The sequence below is a fragment of the Coregonus lavaretus genome, assembly GCF_964263955.1.
Source record: "Coregonus lavaretus genome assembly, chromosome: 6".
In the NCBI taxonomy this organism is placed as follows: Eukaryota; Metazoa; Chordata; class Actinopteri; order Salmoniformes; family Salmonidae; genus Coregonus; species Coregonus lavaretus.
The window spans coordinates 32,372,575-32,392,147 of NC_139993.1; the positions used below are offsets into that span (position 1 = coordinate 32,372,575).

General features: G+C 43.2%; 1 protein-coding gene across 1 annotated transcript in view; it reads right to left on the reverse strand.

Moving 5' to 3' along the window:
* Positions 1 to 19,573, reverse strand: part of myo9b (myosin IXB) — a 113,384-nt gene that overhangs the window by 38,525 nt on the left and 55,286 nt on the right. Inside the window, exons 3-5 of the mRNA XM_084164567.1 lie at positions 6,750 to 6,844; positions 1,439 to 1,501; positions 498 to 597 (exon numbers count right to left, since the gene is read on the reverse strand). Of these exons, the coding sequence (XP_084020693.1) occupies positions 498 to 597; positions 1,439 to 1,501; positions 6,750 to 6,844 (258 nt within the window). The remainder of the gene's footprint in view (positions 1 to 497; positions 598 to 1,438; positions 1,502 to 6,749; positions 6,845 to 19,573) is intronic.

Here is a 19,573-nt window from a genome sequence, read left to right on the forward strand (position 1 = left end):
CCAAGTACATGGAAAAAGATGATTATGACACACAGAACCCATGAATATAATGAGAATCAGGGTACAAAGGATTATATTCAAAATTTATTCAAGGGCATCTGGTAGAGGAAGAGAATCAAGGTACCTTACACAAGAGAATACAGCAGAAAACCAGCTAGGGGTACATAAGGGATAAACTAATGGGGATGTGGCTCTAGATTTAGTAGGAGATAGTACAGTAAATGGATATATACTGCTTGAGGTAGAGAAATATGCGTACTGTGCTAAGAAAAACAGGGGTTGTGTAGAGTATGTATATCCAGTGTGTGCGCGCAACAGTGGAGGCTGCAGAGGGGAGGACGGCTCATAATAATGGCTGGAACGGAGCAAATGGAATGGCATCAAATACATGGAAACCATGTTGTTGATACCGTTCCACTTATTCCGCTCCAGCCATTACCTCCGTGGTGTGTGTGTGTGTGTGTGTGTGTGTGTGTGTGTGTGTGTGTGTATGGTACCTGCTTGAGGTAGAGGTAATCTTCAGGCTGCAGCAGTTTGAACTCCTTGCGCTCCTCCTCTGACGCTCCCACCAGCAGATAGTAAAACACATGGTAGTTCCTACAGGGACACAAAACAATGTTTAGTGTGTTCAGTAAAATGTGTTTTGTGTGTGGATACAGTGTGGTTTTCGCGTTTGTTATTTGTTTCGCTTTGTTATTTGGTGGAGTGAAGGTTATATATTTTTAGGTGGCAAGAATAAATCATTTATTTATTTAAAAGGGGCTTCTTTTATAGTGAAATAAAGGCAATCAGAAGTCAACACTATGGTAGTACTTTTTTCCCGACCCAACATTGACTCTGTGTCTATAACGTGCCAGTCTAGTAATGAGCGTGAATGCTGCTATCAGTTTTTCCAGTCTTGTTATCAGGTGGCCGGTCGGCTTGCATTGTTGTAAAAACACACGGGCGTAATGACTTTCCATGTTTACTACGGAGTCTCGCTGACATCACAGACACAGGCAGACTCATAGGCAAACAGAGGTGATCCATTTCAACAGACACATGTTGGTATATGAGTAACAACATGAGTAGTACATGACAATATAATACTACATCTAGTGAGAACAAGGGTTCATTCTGTTTATAGGCTATGCCAACCCCAACCAGGGCATTTGTAGTAGAAATAGTAGGACTACGGTCCTCATCATGGGTAAATAAATTATAAATTAAATATTTATTCCTGAAAGAAATAAGTATCAGGTCCCATATTGATGCAACTCTTTGATACATATTCAGGCTGGGGAGAAAGTTAACTCTGTGTCTAGGTCCGAGAGTCACCCTTGGACATGGCATGTTAACTGAATATCAAAGACACCCAGGGGATTCTCCCTCTGTTTGTACAGAGGGCCTCCACAGGTCACTGGGGTCAAAGATTATGACCCCTGCTGTTTCCCTTTACCTCTCATTCTTCTCTCTGGAGACCAGACGAGACTTCTCCAGGAGATACTTCTCCACAATTGCCCTGAGAATGAGGGAGACGGGGAGGGGGGAGAGAGAGAGAGAGAAAGAAAGAGAGAGAGAGAGAATGAAAACATCAATCAAGTAACACTGGAGTTAGTCTGGTCCTTTCACTTGGCTGTGTGTCTATTGAGGGTCTCGTGTGTGTGTGTGTGTGTGTGTGTGTGTGTGTGTGTGTGCACGTCTATGAGTAGGGGTCGTATAAGTGAAAGTGGGATGGTAGTGACTGAGGAGGAGGGGAAGCAAAGGCAGATGGTCAGTGGAACAATAAAGAGTTGAACAACGAGTCCAGATATGGACAGCCTCAGCCTGGTGCATAGTCATGTTAATGTCCAGCAACACAGCCACTATGATCAACAGTTTAAACTGAGCTAATTTAATTTTTCAGGCACGAGGAAAACAATATTAAGCTAATCTTTGTTTGTTGACACCCTAAAAATAGAGTGTCAGGGCGATGGCTGAGTGGTGTGTGTATATTAACCCCTTACACCCGTGGAAATTGGCCTATATGGATAGGGCCAAATTGAAATGTTTCTAACAGAAGAACTATAAAAAGCATACAATGGTAGCAATTGAAAGGGAACACTTTGGAGATTATGGGAAAATTATTAGACCAAAAGGTAAGGACACAACACTTCACCTGACAAGACAGAATCTAAAATATTACACTTGATTTTATGTGCATTTTTACATTTACTGTACTTTCACAGCATTTGTCAATAACGAAAATAAAAAAATACTCTGTATACATTCAGTAACATAAGTATTCATTGACATTTTGAGGTATGTGCAAGATAATAAAAAACGATTATTACAAAAGGTTTGAGTGAGGTCCAACTGGTGTCTCCAGGTGGCCACACAGCTCTCCAAACTGTGCACAGTTCCTAAGTAATTTCAATGCACTTTTAGGATTCAAGGAAAGAGCCTTCAACTATAAAGGTGCTTTTTTTATTTTTTTATCTTCCAGCTTTGCCATTGAGGAACTGAAGCAAGCACACTTGTAGGTTTTTGTTTGGAACACAGCCCTGCATCCCCACCATCACACAATTGCTGTTGTTGTTTACGCAATCCAAAAACATTCCATTATAAATCACAATCTGGGTCAGGTAGGCATCATGGCTAGCTAAGTTATAAAATACGATCATACAGTGTTAGGCTTTCAAAAGGCACTTCAGACAGATTGTAATTTTGGTGCGCACAGAATGGAGTCATGAGTGCATTCAGGTGCGTGTTCCACGGCTACTTTTCTTCACAATACAACAAACATAGGCTCATTCTGTTCAGGACAACCCAGGGTATAACCCATGCCATCCTTGTAACTGTGGAGCAAACATAGCGATCATAAACGCTGATACTGTAAATGGAAAATGGAAAAGTGAAGTGCACATTTGGACTTATAGGTGTGTGGTTTGCTTGTACGACATCAAAGTGGTTTTTATTATAATCTTCAACGTCTCATCTTTCAGAACACATCGACTCCTCTCGATTTACAGCATTTCCCTCACTCAGACAACAACAAATGTGCAAAAGTAGCGCAATTAGCGGGAGGGATGGTGGCATCTTCCTGTCGCATGCAGTGCTCAAGATTATAACGTCTGTCAGTCAAAACCCATACAGCGCTGTGGAGTCGGAAAACCTGAGCTCTGACATCATGTATAGTATGTTACTGTACAGCCCCTGTGTTCCAATTTAGGCACTTATCAATGACATAATCTGCCATTTTCAACTGTATACAGGATGACAGGGGCTGTGAGTAGCTCAGGCAGGCAGAGTACCCAGTGCTGGGCATGGAAACTTCACTAACTGGCCCTCTGTCTCTTTATAGAGCTGATCTAATAGAAAGCAATGCCAGGCCAGAAGGTGCACTATTGCAATAACACAGCCAAGCCAAGGGGCTGGTGCCTATAATATATTATATGTATCAATAAGGTCCATATCCAATGCAGACACGCACTCAGACAGATACAGACAGAGACACAGATAGTCGGACATACACAGTTCAAGACCAGACTATGGATACTGGATAGATCCTCAAACTAAGAAGCCACTCCAGGTATCACCACGATATTCTGCTACAGTGAGAGTATCTCCCATCCCAGGCAGTGAAAGCTAGTTAGACTCAGTGAGCCAGCCAGACTAATGCGGCGCTGAGCGGTAGAACCAGGGTTTCCTTTTTAGTCATTTAGCAGAGGCTCTTATCATGAGCGACTTACAGGAGCAATTAGGGTTACATTTTTCACCTAGACGGCTTGACGATTCGAACCGATTACTGGCCCAACACTGCCTGCTTTCCATTGCTGCACCACTCTCTGCTGCACAGCGAGCCTTTGCTCAGCAGAATGTCAGCACTGTCCTGCTGTAATCAATGGCTTCTGACTGACAGATGCTCCACTACAAGCATAACAAGCTCAACCAGCACTACTACTACAGCTCAGCCACTAAAGTCTCAATGGCAACATTCAGCCATCGATATTCAATTACTTTGACCCCTCTCAAGCTAAGCAATTCAATAAAAAGCGATGTGTCCCTGTTTTAGGTTGCCTGACAACTCAAACTGAAGTCTTCCGCTGCTCTATGTTCGCTACATACCTCAGTCTGAGACTGCCATCGTTTAAGTCGTTTGTGGTGCTGCAGGATTGTTTTGAGAATACTGATTATTTATGTTCAAAGTTTCATCCACCCAGGACTAATCCATCTATATTGAGGAATATACATTGTCAGTCACAGGCTTCATTAGGAAATGTATTGATGATGTTGTACCCACAATAACAATCCGGACAAGCCCCAACCAAAAACCCTGGATGAACGGAGATATCCGTACAATGCTGAGGGCCCGTACTGCAGCATTCAATGTCAGCAGAATGAACCCCGATGACTCGGTGGCGTGCAACACGTACAAGGCAAGCAGGTATGAGCTCCGCAAATTCATTAGGGACGCAAAAAGACAATACAGACTCTTGAATTGATGTTTGAAAACTCAGACTCGCATCACATGTGGCAAGGACTTCAAGGGCAAATCCAGCTGTGCGGTGCCCACCGACGCCTCACTCTCAGACAAGCTTAACATTTTTTATGCTCACTTCGAGGCAGACAATACCGAGCCATCCAGGAATTCTCTTGCCGCTCCGGACAACCAGGTGCTTTCGCTCTCCGAGGCCGACGTGAGGAAAACTCTCAAAAGAGTGAATGCTCACATAGCTGCCGGCCCAGATGGCATCCCTGGCCGCGTCCTCAGTGTGTGCTGACCAGCTGGCGGGCGTCTTCTCAGACATCTCAACCTGTCCCTGTCCCAGGCTGTAGTCCTCAACTGCCATTGTCCCAGTGCCCAAGAAAAAAAATAAGGTGACATGCTCATATGACTATTGCCCCGTCGCTCTCACCTCGGCCATTATGAAGTGCTTCAAAAGGCTGGTCATGGCCCACACCAAGGCCAGTATGCCAGGCACACTGGACCCACTCCAATTTGAGAGTCACGAGTTATAAGTTTCTCTGCGTCCACATCACCGAGAACTTGTCAAGAGGGCACCACCACCACTCGTCATGCCGCCCAGGGTCCTCTCCAAATACTACTGTTGCACCATCAAAAGCGTCCAGGGATGTAGCTCAGTTGGAGCATGGCGTTTGCAACGCCAGGGTTGTGGGTTCGATTCCCACGGGGGGCCAGTATGAAAAAATAAAAAAATTATGTATGCACTCACTAACTGTAAGTCGCTCTGGATAAGAGCGTCTGCTAAATGACTAAAATGTAAATGTAAAATGTCCTGACCGGTTGCATCATGGCCTGGTATGGGATTTGCTCCGTCCACGAACGCAAGGCCCAGTACATCACTGGCACGCAGCATCATCAAGGACCCCACACACCCCAGGAACGAGCTGTTCTCTTCCTTACCGTCAGGCAGACGGTATCGGAGCATGAGGTCTGATAGAAACTGTCTCTGAGGCTGTTGGCATCTACAAGCCATCAAACTGCTGAACACTTGAACTGAACTGACCACATGCTCTGATTCTCCTCACCGTAGCACACACCCACACAGACATTATACATTCATGCTACACACACACCACAACTGCTGCTACCAGACTCTTATTATACTGATCAGTTTATACACTGCCCCCCATCCACCCCCTTCCCCAATACACGTGTAAATATTGGACTATAAATTGTGCCTTCTTTTATTATACTTATGCTAAAAATGATATTCAATTTTACTGAGCTAATTACTTTACGTTCGTATTCTTATCTTTTATAATTTCTTATTGTTGTTGCATTGTCGAGAAGGAACCTGCAAGTAAGCATTTCGTTGGATTATGTATACCACTCCGTATCACGTACATACTAATAAAACCTGGTGATGTCAAAATGGGGGGCGTTGTACAAAACAAAGTCATCAGTGATTGGATCATCTCTAACCAATCAGCGTATCAAAGCCAATGACGAATTTTCAAAACGCCGCTTTACCCACGTGTTTTCTGGCTCTGGCCCAACCCATTGGTTTCAGGGACCAATCAGAACGGTTAGAATGTGCTTGTGTTCTAGAAATCATCGGGGGGGTACTCAGATCCAGACTCATTGCAGAGAAGAAACTAACGTCTGTGGGCGTGGTGTAGCGTTTGGCCCGAGCAAGGAGTTTGGGTAGCCAGGCAATGTTTTAGGACCTACTAATCAGGTTGTGAATCAATGGGTCTTGTCTATACTGTATTGTAAGCTCTTGTCTTGTAACAGCGAGAGCGCTCACAGCTCATGTTTCATTTGTAATATCTTCAGCAGCACACTCTTCCTCTGTTAGAGAGGAAATGAAAGAGCAGAGCAGTGTGACGCAGGCGGTAACCAGAATGACTGTAGGCAGAGAGAGGAAGGAGGCTGTGCTTTAACGTGGGCCTGCAGGCCTCAAACAGAAACAACCTAAGACACTACTAATCCACTTCTCACTAGCCTTGTATGGTATGATGGAAGTAACAGCGGCTGTCTGCTGTCATGGAGGTTTCTGCTAGTCATCAAGGCAAAGAATCTCAAATATAAAATTTATTTTGATTTGTTTAACACTTTTTTGGTTACTACATGATTCCATATGTGTTATTTCATAGGTTTGATGTCTTCACTATTATTCTACAATGTAGAAAATAGTAAAAATAAAGAAAAACCCTTGAATGAGTAGGTGTTCTAAAACTTTTGACCGGTAGTGTACCTGCATACAAGAGGATTGAGTGTGTGTCATCACAACACACAGTGTGGGCTAGCGGTCAGTACTCACCCTCTCACCACCCCGCTCTCCAAGTAGTTGACCTGGATGAACTTCCCAAAGCGGCTGGAGTTGTTGTTGTGGGCCGTCTTGGCATTCCCAAACGCCTGGTGGAAAGAGGGAACGAGAGAGAGAATGCATGGTTACTTTCACTGTGTGGACCATAAAGTGATTATAGTTAAGAAATAGGGGGGGGGGGGCTAGTCCTCACTTTCCCTCCCTGCCCCCTCCTTTCTTCTCTCTTGCAGAAGTCCAGGGGATGACACTAGGCCAGTGAGATTGATGGGGTATGGGGTGCCTGTGTTAGGTCTAGAAGCCTCCCCCCACAGGCTACTACCAACCCCAGCCAGGGGCACAAACCCAGCACGGCCACTAGTCTGAATGGGGAGCCCTGTTCGCGCACACACAGGCAACAAAAAGCAGCCACAGGGGAAGTTGAGTCAGTGCATTTTAAATAGGAGCCACATTGTACAGGGAGCAGTCTGAATTTGATACAGTGGTGGTTGAACGGATTTAGAGGGGAGGGGGTCCTCAAAGAGGGGCTCTGATTACGATTCCTTACAGTGAACCGTTGACCCATTTCCACTGTTCCAATAGACCGGCTGTCTGGGTATTATGCCCTCTTTACCTATTGCTCTGTGTTCACAATTTATGAGCAGAATTACACTCACTATATCAACTTAAGATCCAGGATGAGTGCTGCTTGAAGAATCATAAACTGCATTTGAGGGCACAGCAAAGAGTTGGAACTTGAAGCAAATATCAAAAGAGTAAGAGGCATGAGCTGAAGGGGGGGACGGACGAAAAGTCTGTCTGAAATGTCGTCATCCGTGGCCAGGATTGTGTGGTTTAACATGAACCTGTTAGACTCCTCTTTCCCAGGAGACTGTATCCTCTTGCTACTGTATGTGTCTGAATGTATGGTTGTGTGTGTGTGTGTGTTTTACTGAGGGGGCGATAACATTGACACAGGGCCAGGTTAAGGCACTGTCAGCTGGTATTGACCGCCCATCCGTCTGAATGGTGCCTAGTGTTGTCAAACGGTTGTCCCAGGGTGAAGGCTAGCAGACCCTGGGAACGTTCCCCTGTGCTTGGCCTCTCTGCCGTGGAGGGAATGCTAAACGTGTCACAGCATCATTCACATTCAAACATCCCTCTCTGCGGCCTTTGTGATTGGTTGAGAGGCACATCAGTTATGAGGAAGTGGCTCAATGGCATGGCAACCCAAGCAGAGTGAAATAAAGGCTTACCCCCTTTTTGTTAAAGGGAGAAAGAGGATGGGGGTAAGAGAAAGCGAGGGAAAGGAAAGAAGATAGAGGAGAGAGAGCAAGAGGGAGAGGGGGAGGGGATTGGGGGAACAGAGACAGAGGAAAAGCAAAGGTAGAAGATCAAAAGAGAAAGGAGGGGGAGATGATTTTAAGATTCCACAGTGTTAGATGTGTGTGTGTACACATTTAATCATTACATATTTGCCTGTCTTGACTGGCTCCTTTTTCTAGTGTTCCCTGGCAGCCGGCCTCCCTGTATATTTACAGTACAGAAGCCCAAGGCTCAGTTCCACATTCAGTCCCATAGTTGGCCACCTCAGACTCTTACCACTTCTCCTTACTAATCACAGCCTTACACGCTAATTGTTATTGCACCGACAGGCATCTCAGTAGAAAGATCCTTGGTTTAAATGACTGATATTTGTTTCCCTGTATCACAGCAAGGCTCTGACACCTCTCAACCACTTGGCTACATGCACAACAGATTCCTAAGCTGCTTAAGACGAGAATATCCACATTAATAGGAAATGCATTGACAGTAACATATCAGGCTCTCTCTGCATAACCTATAACTGGAGGCTGATATGTGATAGCACCAATACTGTAACACCACAACAACCAATGGTACTTACAAGAATAATGACAAAACCCTAAATTACAAGGCCAATACAACCAGCGACAGTGACTTTCATGTAGGTCAGAGACGCTGTGGGACATTCAGATATACAGTGCCTTCGGAAAGTATTCAGACCCCTTGACCACATTTTGTTACGTTACAGCCTTATTCTAAAATGTATTAAAACATTTTCACACAATACCGCATAATTAAAGCGAGAACAGGTTTTTGCTAATTTTTGCTAATTAATAAAAAATAAAAAACATAAATACTTATTTACATAAGTATTCAGACATTTTGCTATGAGACTCGAAATTGAGCTCAGGTGCATCCTGTTTCCATTGATCATCCTTGAGATGTTTCTACAACTTGATTGGATATATGATTTGGAAAGGCACACACCTGTCTATATAAGGTCCCAGAGTTGACAGTGCATGTCAGAGCAAAACCCAAGCCATGAGGTCGAAGGAATTGTCCGTAGAGCTCTGAGACAGGATTGTGTCGAGGCACAGATCTGGGAATGGGTACCAAAACATTTCTGCAGCATTGAAGATCCCCAAGAACACAGTGGCCTCCATCATTCTTAAATGGAAGAAGTTTGGAATCACCAAAACTCTGGCCGCCCGGCCAAACTGAGCAATCGGTGGAGAAGGGCCTTGGTCAGGGAGGTGACCAAGAATCCGATAGTCACCCTGACAGAGCTCTAGAGTTCCTCTGTGGAGATGGGAGAATCTTCCAGAAGGACAACCATCTCTGCAGCACTCCACCAATCAGGCCTTTATGGTAGAGTAGCCAGATGGAAGCCATTCCTCAGTAAAAGGCACATGACAGCCCGCTTGGAGTTTGCCAAAAGACACCTAAAAACTCTCAGACCATGAGAAAAAAGATGTTCTGGTCTGATGAAACCAAGGTTTTTGGCCTGATTGCCAAGCGTCACGTCTGGAGGAAATCTGGCACCATCCCTACGGTGAAGCATGGTGGTGGCAGCGCCATTCTGTGGGGATGTTTTTCAGGGAAAGGACTGGGAGAATAGTCAAGATCGAGGTAAAGATGAACGGAACAAAGTACAGAGAGATCCTTGATGAAAACCTGCTACAGAGCGCTCAGGACCTCAGACTGGGGCGAAGGTTCACCTTCCAACAGGACAACGACTCTAAGCACACAACCAAGACAACGCAGGAGTGGTCTCTGAATGTCCTTGAGTGGCCCAGCCAGAGCCTGGACTTGAACCCAATAGAACATCTCTGGAGAGACCTGAAAATTGCTGTGTAGCAACGCTCCCCATCCAACCTGACAGAGCTTGAGAGGATCTGCAGAGAAGAATGAGAGAAACTCTCCAAATACAGGTGTGCCAAGCTTTATACCCAAGAAGACTCGATGCTGTAATCGCTGCCAAAGGTGCTTCAACAAAGTACTGAGTAAAGGGTATGAATACTTATGTAAATGTAATATTTCCGTTTTTTTTATTTTATAAAAAAAGGGCGGCAGGTAGCTTAGTGGGTAAGAGCGTTGTGCCAGTAACCGAAAGGTCGCTGGTTCTAATCCCCGAGCCGACTAGGTGAAAAATCTGTCGATGTGCCCTTAAGCAAGGCACTTAACCCTAATTGCTCCTGTAAGTCGCTCTGGATAAGAGCGTCTGCTAAATAACGTAAATGTAACGTAAATGTAATAAATTAGCTACAATTTATAACAGCCTGTTTTTGCTTTGTCATTACGGGGTATTGTGTGTAGATTGATGAGGGAAAAAAACAAATTTTAGAATAAGGCTGTAACGTAACAAAATGTGTAAAAAGTCAAGGGGTCTGAATACTTTCCGAAGGCACTGTGTATATAAAAAAAACTTTTGACTGGTACTGTATGTATATACAGTGGGGAGAACAAGTATTTGATACACTGCCGATTTTGCAGGTTTTCCTACTTACAAAGCATGTAGAGGTCTGTAATTTTTATCATAGGTACACTTCAACTGTGAGAGACGGAATCTAAAAAAAAAAAAATATCCAGAAAATCACATTGTATGATTTTTAAGTAATTAATTTGCATTTTATTGCCCCAACAATAAACATTTTACCCAAGAGCACAATTATATTTCCTATTGACTGACTGTGGTCCATCAAGTCCCCCAGCAATACAGTTTGCATGTTCAACTGCACTCTGATATTATGGCATAACAACCATTCCTGGACCTGACTCCAAAAACAAGCCACCGGTGGACAGTACCAAAAGAGATGCTCTATTGATTCTATTTCCGCATGGCAGTCTGCACCGGTCTGACTGTTGAATTCCCCATATACTGAGCATTCTTTTTGTACCGAGAATTAATACATCAATTGTTGTTTTGTATATCAGTTCATAAAGCCGATGCCATGGTATTGGGACATCGAAAATCTGTTCAACTTTTTGTAATTTTATGCGGCAGACGCTCTTATCCAGAGCGACTTACAGTTAGTGAGTGCATACATTTTCATACTAGCCCCCCGTGGGAAACGAACCCACAACCCTGGCATTGCAAGCAACATGCTCTACCAACTGAGCTATAGTTATATTAGTGATTTTAAGCCATTTATGATTTTTAATTGGTGGCAGACAAACTAATTAATTCATTTATTTTGTCTGTGGGACATTCAGATGATAGTTAAATATAACTGCACAACTTATCTTGTATGTTTGGCCTTGCTGCATGTCATCTCTATGGCTAACCAGACAAAGGTCTCCAGGCACAGCTCAACTGAGCATCCAATCATTAATTTTGTTATGCGACTGTATATGTAGTGTTAGGCAGTGTTAGTGCTTGGAGAACATTGATGGGGATTCAGTACTGAAAGTGGCATGTGACAAGGGTCCCCCTGTGTGAATCCCATAGAATTAGAATGATCAATTATAACTCTGTGTGAATCACTATACATTGTGGGATATCATTGCATTGTAAAACTGTGCAGAAATCAATGCTGGAAAGAAGAAACAGCCCTATCTCAGATACACATTTTAACAGACCTTAGTAATCTTAAAACATTTACATTACATTTTAGTCATTTAGCAGACGCTCTTATCCAGAGCGACTTACAGTTAGTGAATACATATATTATTATTTTTTATACTGGCCCCCCGTGGGAATCGAACCCACAACCCTGGCGTTGCAAACGCCATGCTCTATCAACTGAGCTACATCCCTGCCGGCCATTCCCTCCCCTACCCTGGACGACGCTGGGCCAATTGTGCGCCGCCCATGAGTCTCCCGGTCGCGGCCGGCTGCGACAGAGCCTGGATTCGAACCAGGATCTCTAGTGGCACAGTTAGCACTGCGATGCGGCGCCTTAGACCACTGCGCCACTCAGGAGACAACAACAGGCAAGCTGCACTCATTTGCCTTGAGTGGAAAATAAACAAAAAGGGGTTGAATGTCAGCTCAGTGGAAATAATAAAGAGATTTGATTGGAGAGGTCTCCGGTTAAATTGCTTCAATATGCATCTGCTCTGCTGCAGTCAGAGGATGGCTAGCCACATATTAGTACAGGATCCTGTGTACTGGAGCCAGTCAGGGCTGCAGGGAGTCTCGCTCCAATGCCATGGTTCACCAGACTGGTCCCATTTCAAGTAGCCACACCCAGGGCACCACATCAAGATAGTCTGTGGTCAATGCCATGAATACTGTACAACTGGCCTGTTACATGAGAACCTGTGCTGGTAACTTGGAAAATAAGACAGTGACACTTATGTTCCTAACTGGTGAACAGAGTCAACTAGTATGCTGTGCAAGAATACAAATATGACCTAAAATATGAGCAAACAATCACATCCCTTGAGAGCTAGGCTAATTTGACGTAGCTTAGCTCACAGTAGATGACTGACAAATTGCTAAGTAGCTGCTGATGAATGGCCAAAACAAAAGAACTAGCCTTACAGGAGGCTGAGGCCATTGTGTGTCATGCCAGAGAGCCGGTTTCCCACACCACCAAACTACTGTAGTGCCACCGGGCATCCAGCCTGGCCAAATATAACCAGGCTAGAGAGAAAACGCAGGCAGGCTGGGAGATAAACAATAGGCACACAGAATGGCCGCTACTCCTCTATACTTCCTGAGCAACAATGCGGCGTCTGTCGACACGCCTAGTGTGCCGATTGACCAATGGCAAAGGGAGGCTCCTGCAGCTAGCTCTTCCTGTAGCATAAAACTGCTGCTTCCTGTTAGAGTCTGCAGTTAGAGCCCACTGATAGGAGGTTCCTGTCTGTGGGCTGGGAAACTGTGTGTGGTACAGGGAGGGTATGGTTGGTTAGACTGGCTCAGAGTCACTACTATGGGCTTCTGGATGCAGAAGGTACAGTAGGTGCCAGGTAGAGGTTAAATCCTGGCTTAACTCTGGGCTTTCTGCTAGGCAGGGCCATCATACCAATCAATCAATAAACCAACCAATTTGTATTATCCAAAGAGGTCACATTTGGGTAATTCCAATCTACCAGCATTTGGCTGGTGTTAATTTTCCACCCTGGCACCAATATTGCATTTTAAAAGCCTGTAATATTTAATGCAGTGCCCTTTAATATAGATGACATGGAAAATTCAATATAAATGCAAAATATAAAGTGTTGGTCCCATGTTTCATGTGCTGAAATAAAAGATTGCATACATTTTCCAGGCACTCAAAAAGCATTTTTTCTCAACAATAAAAAAAATCTTACATTTGAATATGTCGCTGTTAGTGAGCATTTCTCCTTTGCCAAGATATAATCTATCCACCTAACAGGTGTGGCATATCAAGAAGCTGATTAAACAGCATGATCATTACACAGGTGCACCTTGTGCTGGGGAAAATAAAAGGCCACTAAAATGTGCAGTTTTGTCAAACAATGCAACAGATGTCTCAAGTTTTGAAGGAGCGTGCAATTGGCATGCTGACAGCAGGAATGTCCACCAGAGCTGTTGCCAGAGAATTGAATGTTCATTTCTCTACCATAACCCGCCTCCAACGTTGTTTTAGAAAAATTGGCAGTACGTCCAACCGGCTTCACTGTGGGTTTATGGAATGGGCAGGCATAAGCTACGGACAACGAACACCGTTGCACTTCATCAATGGCAATTTGAATGCGCATAGATACCGTGATGAGATCCTGAGGCCCATTGTCGTGCCATTAATCCGCCGCCATCAACTAATGTTTCAGCATGATAATACATGGCCACATGTTGCAAGGATCTGTACAGAATTCCCGGAAGCTGAAAATGTCCCAGTTCTTCAATGGCCTGCATACTCATATGTCACCCATTGAGCATGTTTGGAATGCTCTGGATGGACGTGTACGACAGCGTGTTGCAGTTACCGCCAATATCCAGCAACTTCACACAGCCATTGAAGAGGAGTGGGACAACATTCCACAGGCCACAATCACCAGCCTGATCAACTCTATGTGAAGGAGAAGTGTCGTGCTGCATGAGGCAAATGGTGGTCACACAAGATACTGACTGCTTTTCTGATCCTCGCCCCTACCTGTTGCCAACAAATGCATATCTGTATTCCCAGTCATGTGAAATCCATAGATTAGGGCCAAATGAATTTATTTATATTGACTGATTTCCTTATATGAACTGTAACTCAGGAAAATCTTTGAAATTGTTGCATGTTGCATTTATATTTTTGTTCAGTATATTTATTTCATGTGATTAGTGATTCATAAATGTACAAAAACCTGTCCCTCATTTTAACCTGTGGTCCTCTGTAGCTCAGCTGGTAGAGCACGGCGCTTGTAACGCCAAGGTAGTGGGTTCGATCCCCGGGACCACGCATACACAAAAATGTATGCACGCACGACTGTAAGTCGCTTTGGATAAAAGCGTCTGCTAAATGGCATATTATTATTTATTATTTATTTAAGGTCAACCCTGTTACGTGAACTGAACTCTCATTCTCCTATGGTGAAACTATTCCTTTTATTTATTTTTTATTCTAAAGAAGAATTAAACATCTAATAGTCAAATCATAGTGTAAAAGCAGGTGAGCTGGTTCTACTCTTTTTAGCTATTTCCTGGTGGAAAACTGAGCAGGTTGAGCATAACACGTCAACCCTGTTACCCATAGACGTGTTGGCTGATCACGAAGCCGTGCATTGTTATGATTCTGAACGGTCAGATAGCTAGCAGCAATGACAAGAAGCTGTCATGTGGGGTATCGAAGGTGGCTCGTTTCAGCTCGTTTTATCTTGTTCTTGATATCATGCTTTGAGGTGTTTTGACTGATTTCATGTTCAATCAAAAACGCATCTTTTGACCAATGGGTAAAATAATATGTTAATTGTGTAGATACAAAATGGTCCAAACCCTCATATCTCTATCATAAACCGTTCAAAAGGTTATTGGCGTTTTTACCCTTGTAGGATGGCCAAAATTAGGGTGACTAAATCACCTGAAGCCAGAGAAAATAAGTGGTCAAAAAACAGGAAAATAGCATTGCGTCAGCTAGGCTGGATGCTGTGCAAGAATGATTGCTAACTGACAGGCTCACCGTTGAACGAGTCATCTTTCTTCTCGAATCCAGACGACATAAAGCAATAGAGGTAAAATAGATATCGATTTTGATACGTCAACGGAGCACTAAGCGTTTTTTTTAAAAGCCTTTTACATTTAATTTAGCTTGTGTTATGCCAATTTTTGCTTTTTGCAACCCGTGGAAACAACTTCGCAGACGACCACCACAACATGTCAAATCCTCAAAAGTTACTGCGAGAAAGCGGCAGCGATCTTAACAGAGCTCGGTGCTTATTACCGGATGTATTATGTTAGGAAATCTGACTTTTTGGATATAATGTTAATGCTATGTTACAGAAAGATCCCACTAAACGATTCAGAGCATGAAGAATCATATTGGTCATGGTAAAATGCATTTTATAACATAAGTGACATTTCATCACCAAAGCACTCTGGGCAAAGTTGGTGGACACCCTATAATAAACCTAACATTCGCTAGCTTGCTAACCAACAACTATAACAAAGTATTTGGAATACAACAAGTGCTCATTGTGCAAATGTATTTATGTTTTCAATAAACATTGAGACAAAATATAGTTTACATGTTGTCAACAATATAAGCCAACAATATGCCCCAAGTCGGTTTTGTTGCTAAGTTTATTAAGTTGAACTTCTGCTCTTTATGACAGAATGTTAAAATTAGGTGAAATCAAAAGTTACACTACCCAAAAGGGACTCATTTCATGGAACTGCACATACACTAAGCCATAGAAAAAATGTAATGCAAAAACTTCATGCACATACAAAGAGTAAAGATAAAGTAAGAAATGGGTGACAGTCTGGCTGGCTAAGGCTAGGTCTTAGACTGGAGGCTGAGGGGACTAGCGGTGGTGGGTAGATAGCTAGCTTCCTGAGCCAAATCCACACAGTGCTATTTGATCCACAATTACATTTACATTTTAGTCATTTAGCAGACGCTCTTATCCAGAGCGACTTACAGGAGCAATTAGGGTTAAGTGCCTTGCTCAAGGGCACAGACAGATTTTTCACCTAGTCGGCTCGGGGATTAGAACCAGCGACCTTTCGGTTACTGGCACAACGCTCTTAACCACTAAGCTACCTGCCGCCCCGCAATGATGTCATACAGTGTGACCAGCCCAGAGCAACACCTGCAGTACTACAAACTCTACTGCAGAGGGATCTGAAACTTTGCTGCATGGGACAAAAAAACAACAGTGTGCTGTTGCATGTTATATTACAAGATTAACTGAGTTGATCTGAAAGTCTAAGCTAATAATACTGGAGTGCTGTGAGAACAGTGTCGGCACGCAGCATACTATTAAGACTTGACTTGCAGATATAAAGATGGTGTGTACTGATAATCACCCTGTGGTTCTTCTCAGTAAAACAAACCTTCAATCTACTTCTCAGTGTCAAAAGTATGCAAACCAAAAATACCTCAGAGTTGCAACGTTCTACTGCCGCTGTTTATGTTCAAGTCTTTACCCTGCATTGAGAGAATACGACACCTGAATAAAAGAAAAGGAGCAGTGACATATCTTCCTGTATCAGGCTTTTACTCTGTAAGAGGAGGGACCAGTCTAAAACAGCTCTTCAAAGCACATGAGAGAAAACACAGGCGAAATACAGAGGTACCTGTATAACCAGTTCTGTGAAGAAATCAAGTATAAGGCAGGCTTTCAGTTTGTGTACACTGGACAATATGAGGCAGGAGACTGGTCGGCATCCGACCGCAAGGGACTACAGAGGGTAGTGCAAAGCCAATATGCGGTGATAATGTATTGGGCCTATAGCTTACTGCACAAACCTAAATGTTACAGTCCTGTTTTTAATTGGTTAATGTTGCACAGGCTTATGTTTTTCAAGTCAAGTTTTTTTTTTTTTTTAAATCGGAGCGGTAGATCTCAGCTTGCATTTTGACTCAGTGATCTTGACTCAGAAAAGGTTGGTGACCATTGTTCTAGAGTTTTCCCTGTTAACACTATCAACATTTCCCTTTACTGTGGCAATTATATGATCAAATCAACGCAATATTAGCCACTTTCAATGCAACATACCAAAACAAAACGAACTATGCAAGAGATTTTGTTGTAGGCAGAACGCATCGGAGTAGGATTCTATTGCATTGACACGCACTACTCTACACAGACTGGTGCGGCAGAAACAATCACAGCTGCAGTAGGCCTATATGCAAATAGACCATTGCCATATATGGATCTGTGCCATTTCCTTTGAACTGGACTGTGTTTACAGCATGAGCGGTCGTGAGTAGATGCGCTTGTTTTGAGATCAAAGCAAGAGCTGCATGTAGCCACGTGTGCACATTTAGTTCATATCCTTTGCTAGTTAGTGAGTTATTAGCCCAGTTATAGATACTTTTTTAGTCAGCAATAGGAGAGTGATTGCTTCCTACAAGAGCACAAAACGTGTACATTTCTAGACATCTTTGAAAAGCAAGTCAGGTAAAGAGCTTTTTATTTGTCTTAAAGGGGCAGTGTTGAGTTTTGAGACAGGCTTGAATAAGCTAAGTAGCCAATAGGCAGAGGGTAGCATAATTTGTCTGATTCTCTGTAATAATGGTATGGGAATAATAATGCATTTTATTTTTATTGTAAAGTGGTTTCTTGCATCACACAACACATTTTCAGTCACCTCCTTGTCTGAAGGACAAGTGGATAAACTGGTTAAGGTCAAGCCCTGCATGTTCTTTTCCCAAAGTCTCATGGAATGTAGGCCTACATTGAACACCACACATTGGCTGCTATTGTAGACTGAATGATAGAACAGCTATTTCCATGTTAAAATGTTATGGGATGCATTTTCTCCATTGTTTTTGATGGCAGGCCACTCTGGTAGGCCTACGTTATGATAAAATAGCCACATTAGCCTAAAAATTTGAGGGAACATTGTTTCACGGTAAAGTCTACAGTTGTTGTATTCCGCGCATGTGACAAATATTTCCCTCATTAAAATGCAAATCACTTTATACCATTTTTGACATGCGTTTTTCTGGATTTTTGTTGTTATTCTGTCTCTCACTGTTCAAATAAACCTACCATTAAAATTATAGACTGATCATGTCTTTCAGTGGGCAAACGTACAAAATCAGAAGGGAATCAAATACTTTTTTCCCCTCACTGTATACACGGGGTACCAGTACTGAGTCAATGTGCAGGGGTACGAGGTAGTTGAGGTAGATATGTACATATAGGTAGGGATAAAGTCACTAGGCAATGGGATAGCGGTAGATGATTGGAGTTCTGTTCAAGAAGTAAATGTTGAAAGCTGTCTGAACGCTAAAGGTAGTCCACACAGCACACTGTAGGGTTAAAAGAGAGTCACGCTACAGGCCAATGATCTCACCTCATCAAAATGCGACCAAAGCTGAAGAGATCCCTCATAGCTTCAGAGCCGAGACAGAGAGGAGAAACAGCTCACCCGTTACCCATTCAAACTTGGACTGTCTCCAAGAAAAAGGAGCCAATGCAACCAAATGCCAAAATATAAAGATTGAAAGAAACCTCATATTTAAGTCATTAGTTGGAACTGGACTCGTAGGAAGAGGAAACGGCAAGACTTATCTGGAAAAAAGGAACAAGAATGCAGAACATAACTTCTAAGAAGATATTACTTCCTCTGTAAAATGCAATTTCATGTCAGCCATCTTGTGGGCTTGTTGCAGAACGTTTGCTAGGCCTTCTAAAAAAAAACTTGCAGAGCCTACTACAAGAGGGAGAGGAAACTGTGTGTGTGTGTATGTATGTACAGTGTGGAGAACAAGTATTTGATACACTGCCGATTTTGCAGGTTTTCCTACTTACAAAGCATGTAGAGGTCTGTACATTTTATCATAGGTACACTTCAACTGTGAGAGACGGAATCTAAAACAAAAATCCAGAAAATCACATTGTATGATTTTTAAGTAATTAATTTGCATTTTATTGCATGACATAAGTATTTGATCACCTACCAACCAGTAAGAATTACGGCTCTCACAGACCTGTTAGTTTTTCTTTAAGAAGCCCTCCTGTTCTCCACTCATTACCTGTATTAACTGCACCTGTTTGAACTCGTTACCAGTATAAAAGACACCTGTCCACACACTCAATCAAACAGAATCCAACCTCTCCAGAATGGCCAAGACCAGAGAGCTGTGTAAGGACATCAGGGATAAAATTGTAGACATGCACAAGGCTGGGATGGGCTACAGTACAATAGGCAAGCAGCTTGGTGAGAAGGCAACAACTGTTGGCGCAATTATTAGAAAATGGAAGAAGTTCAAGATGACGGTCAATCACCCTCGGTCTGGGGTTCCATGCAAGATCTCACCTCGTGGGGCATCAATGATCATGAGGAAGGTGAGGGATCAGCCCAGAACTACACGGCAGGACCTGGTCAATGACCTGAAGAGAGCTGGGACCACAGTCTCAAAGAAAACCATTAGTAACACACTACGCCGTCATGGATTAAAATCCTG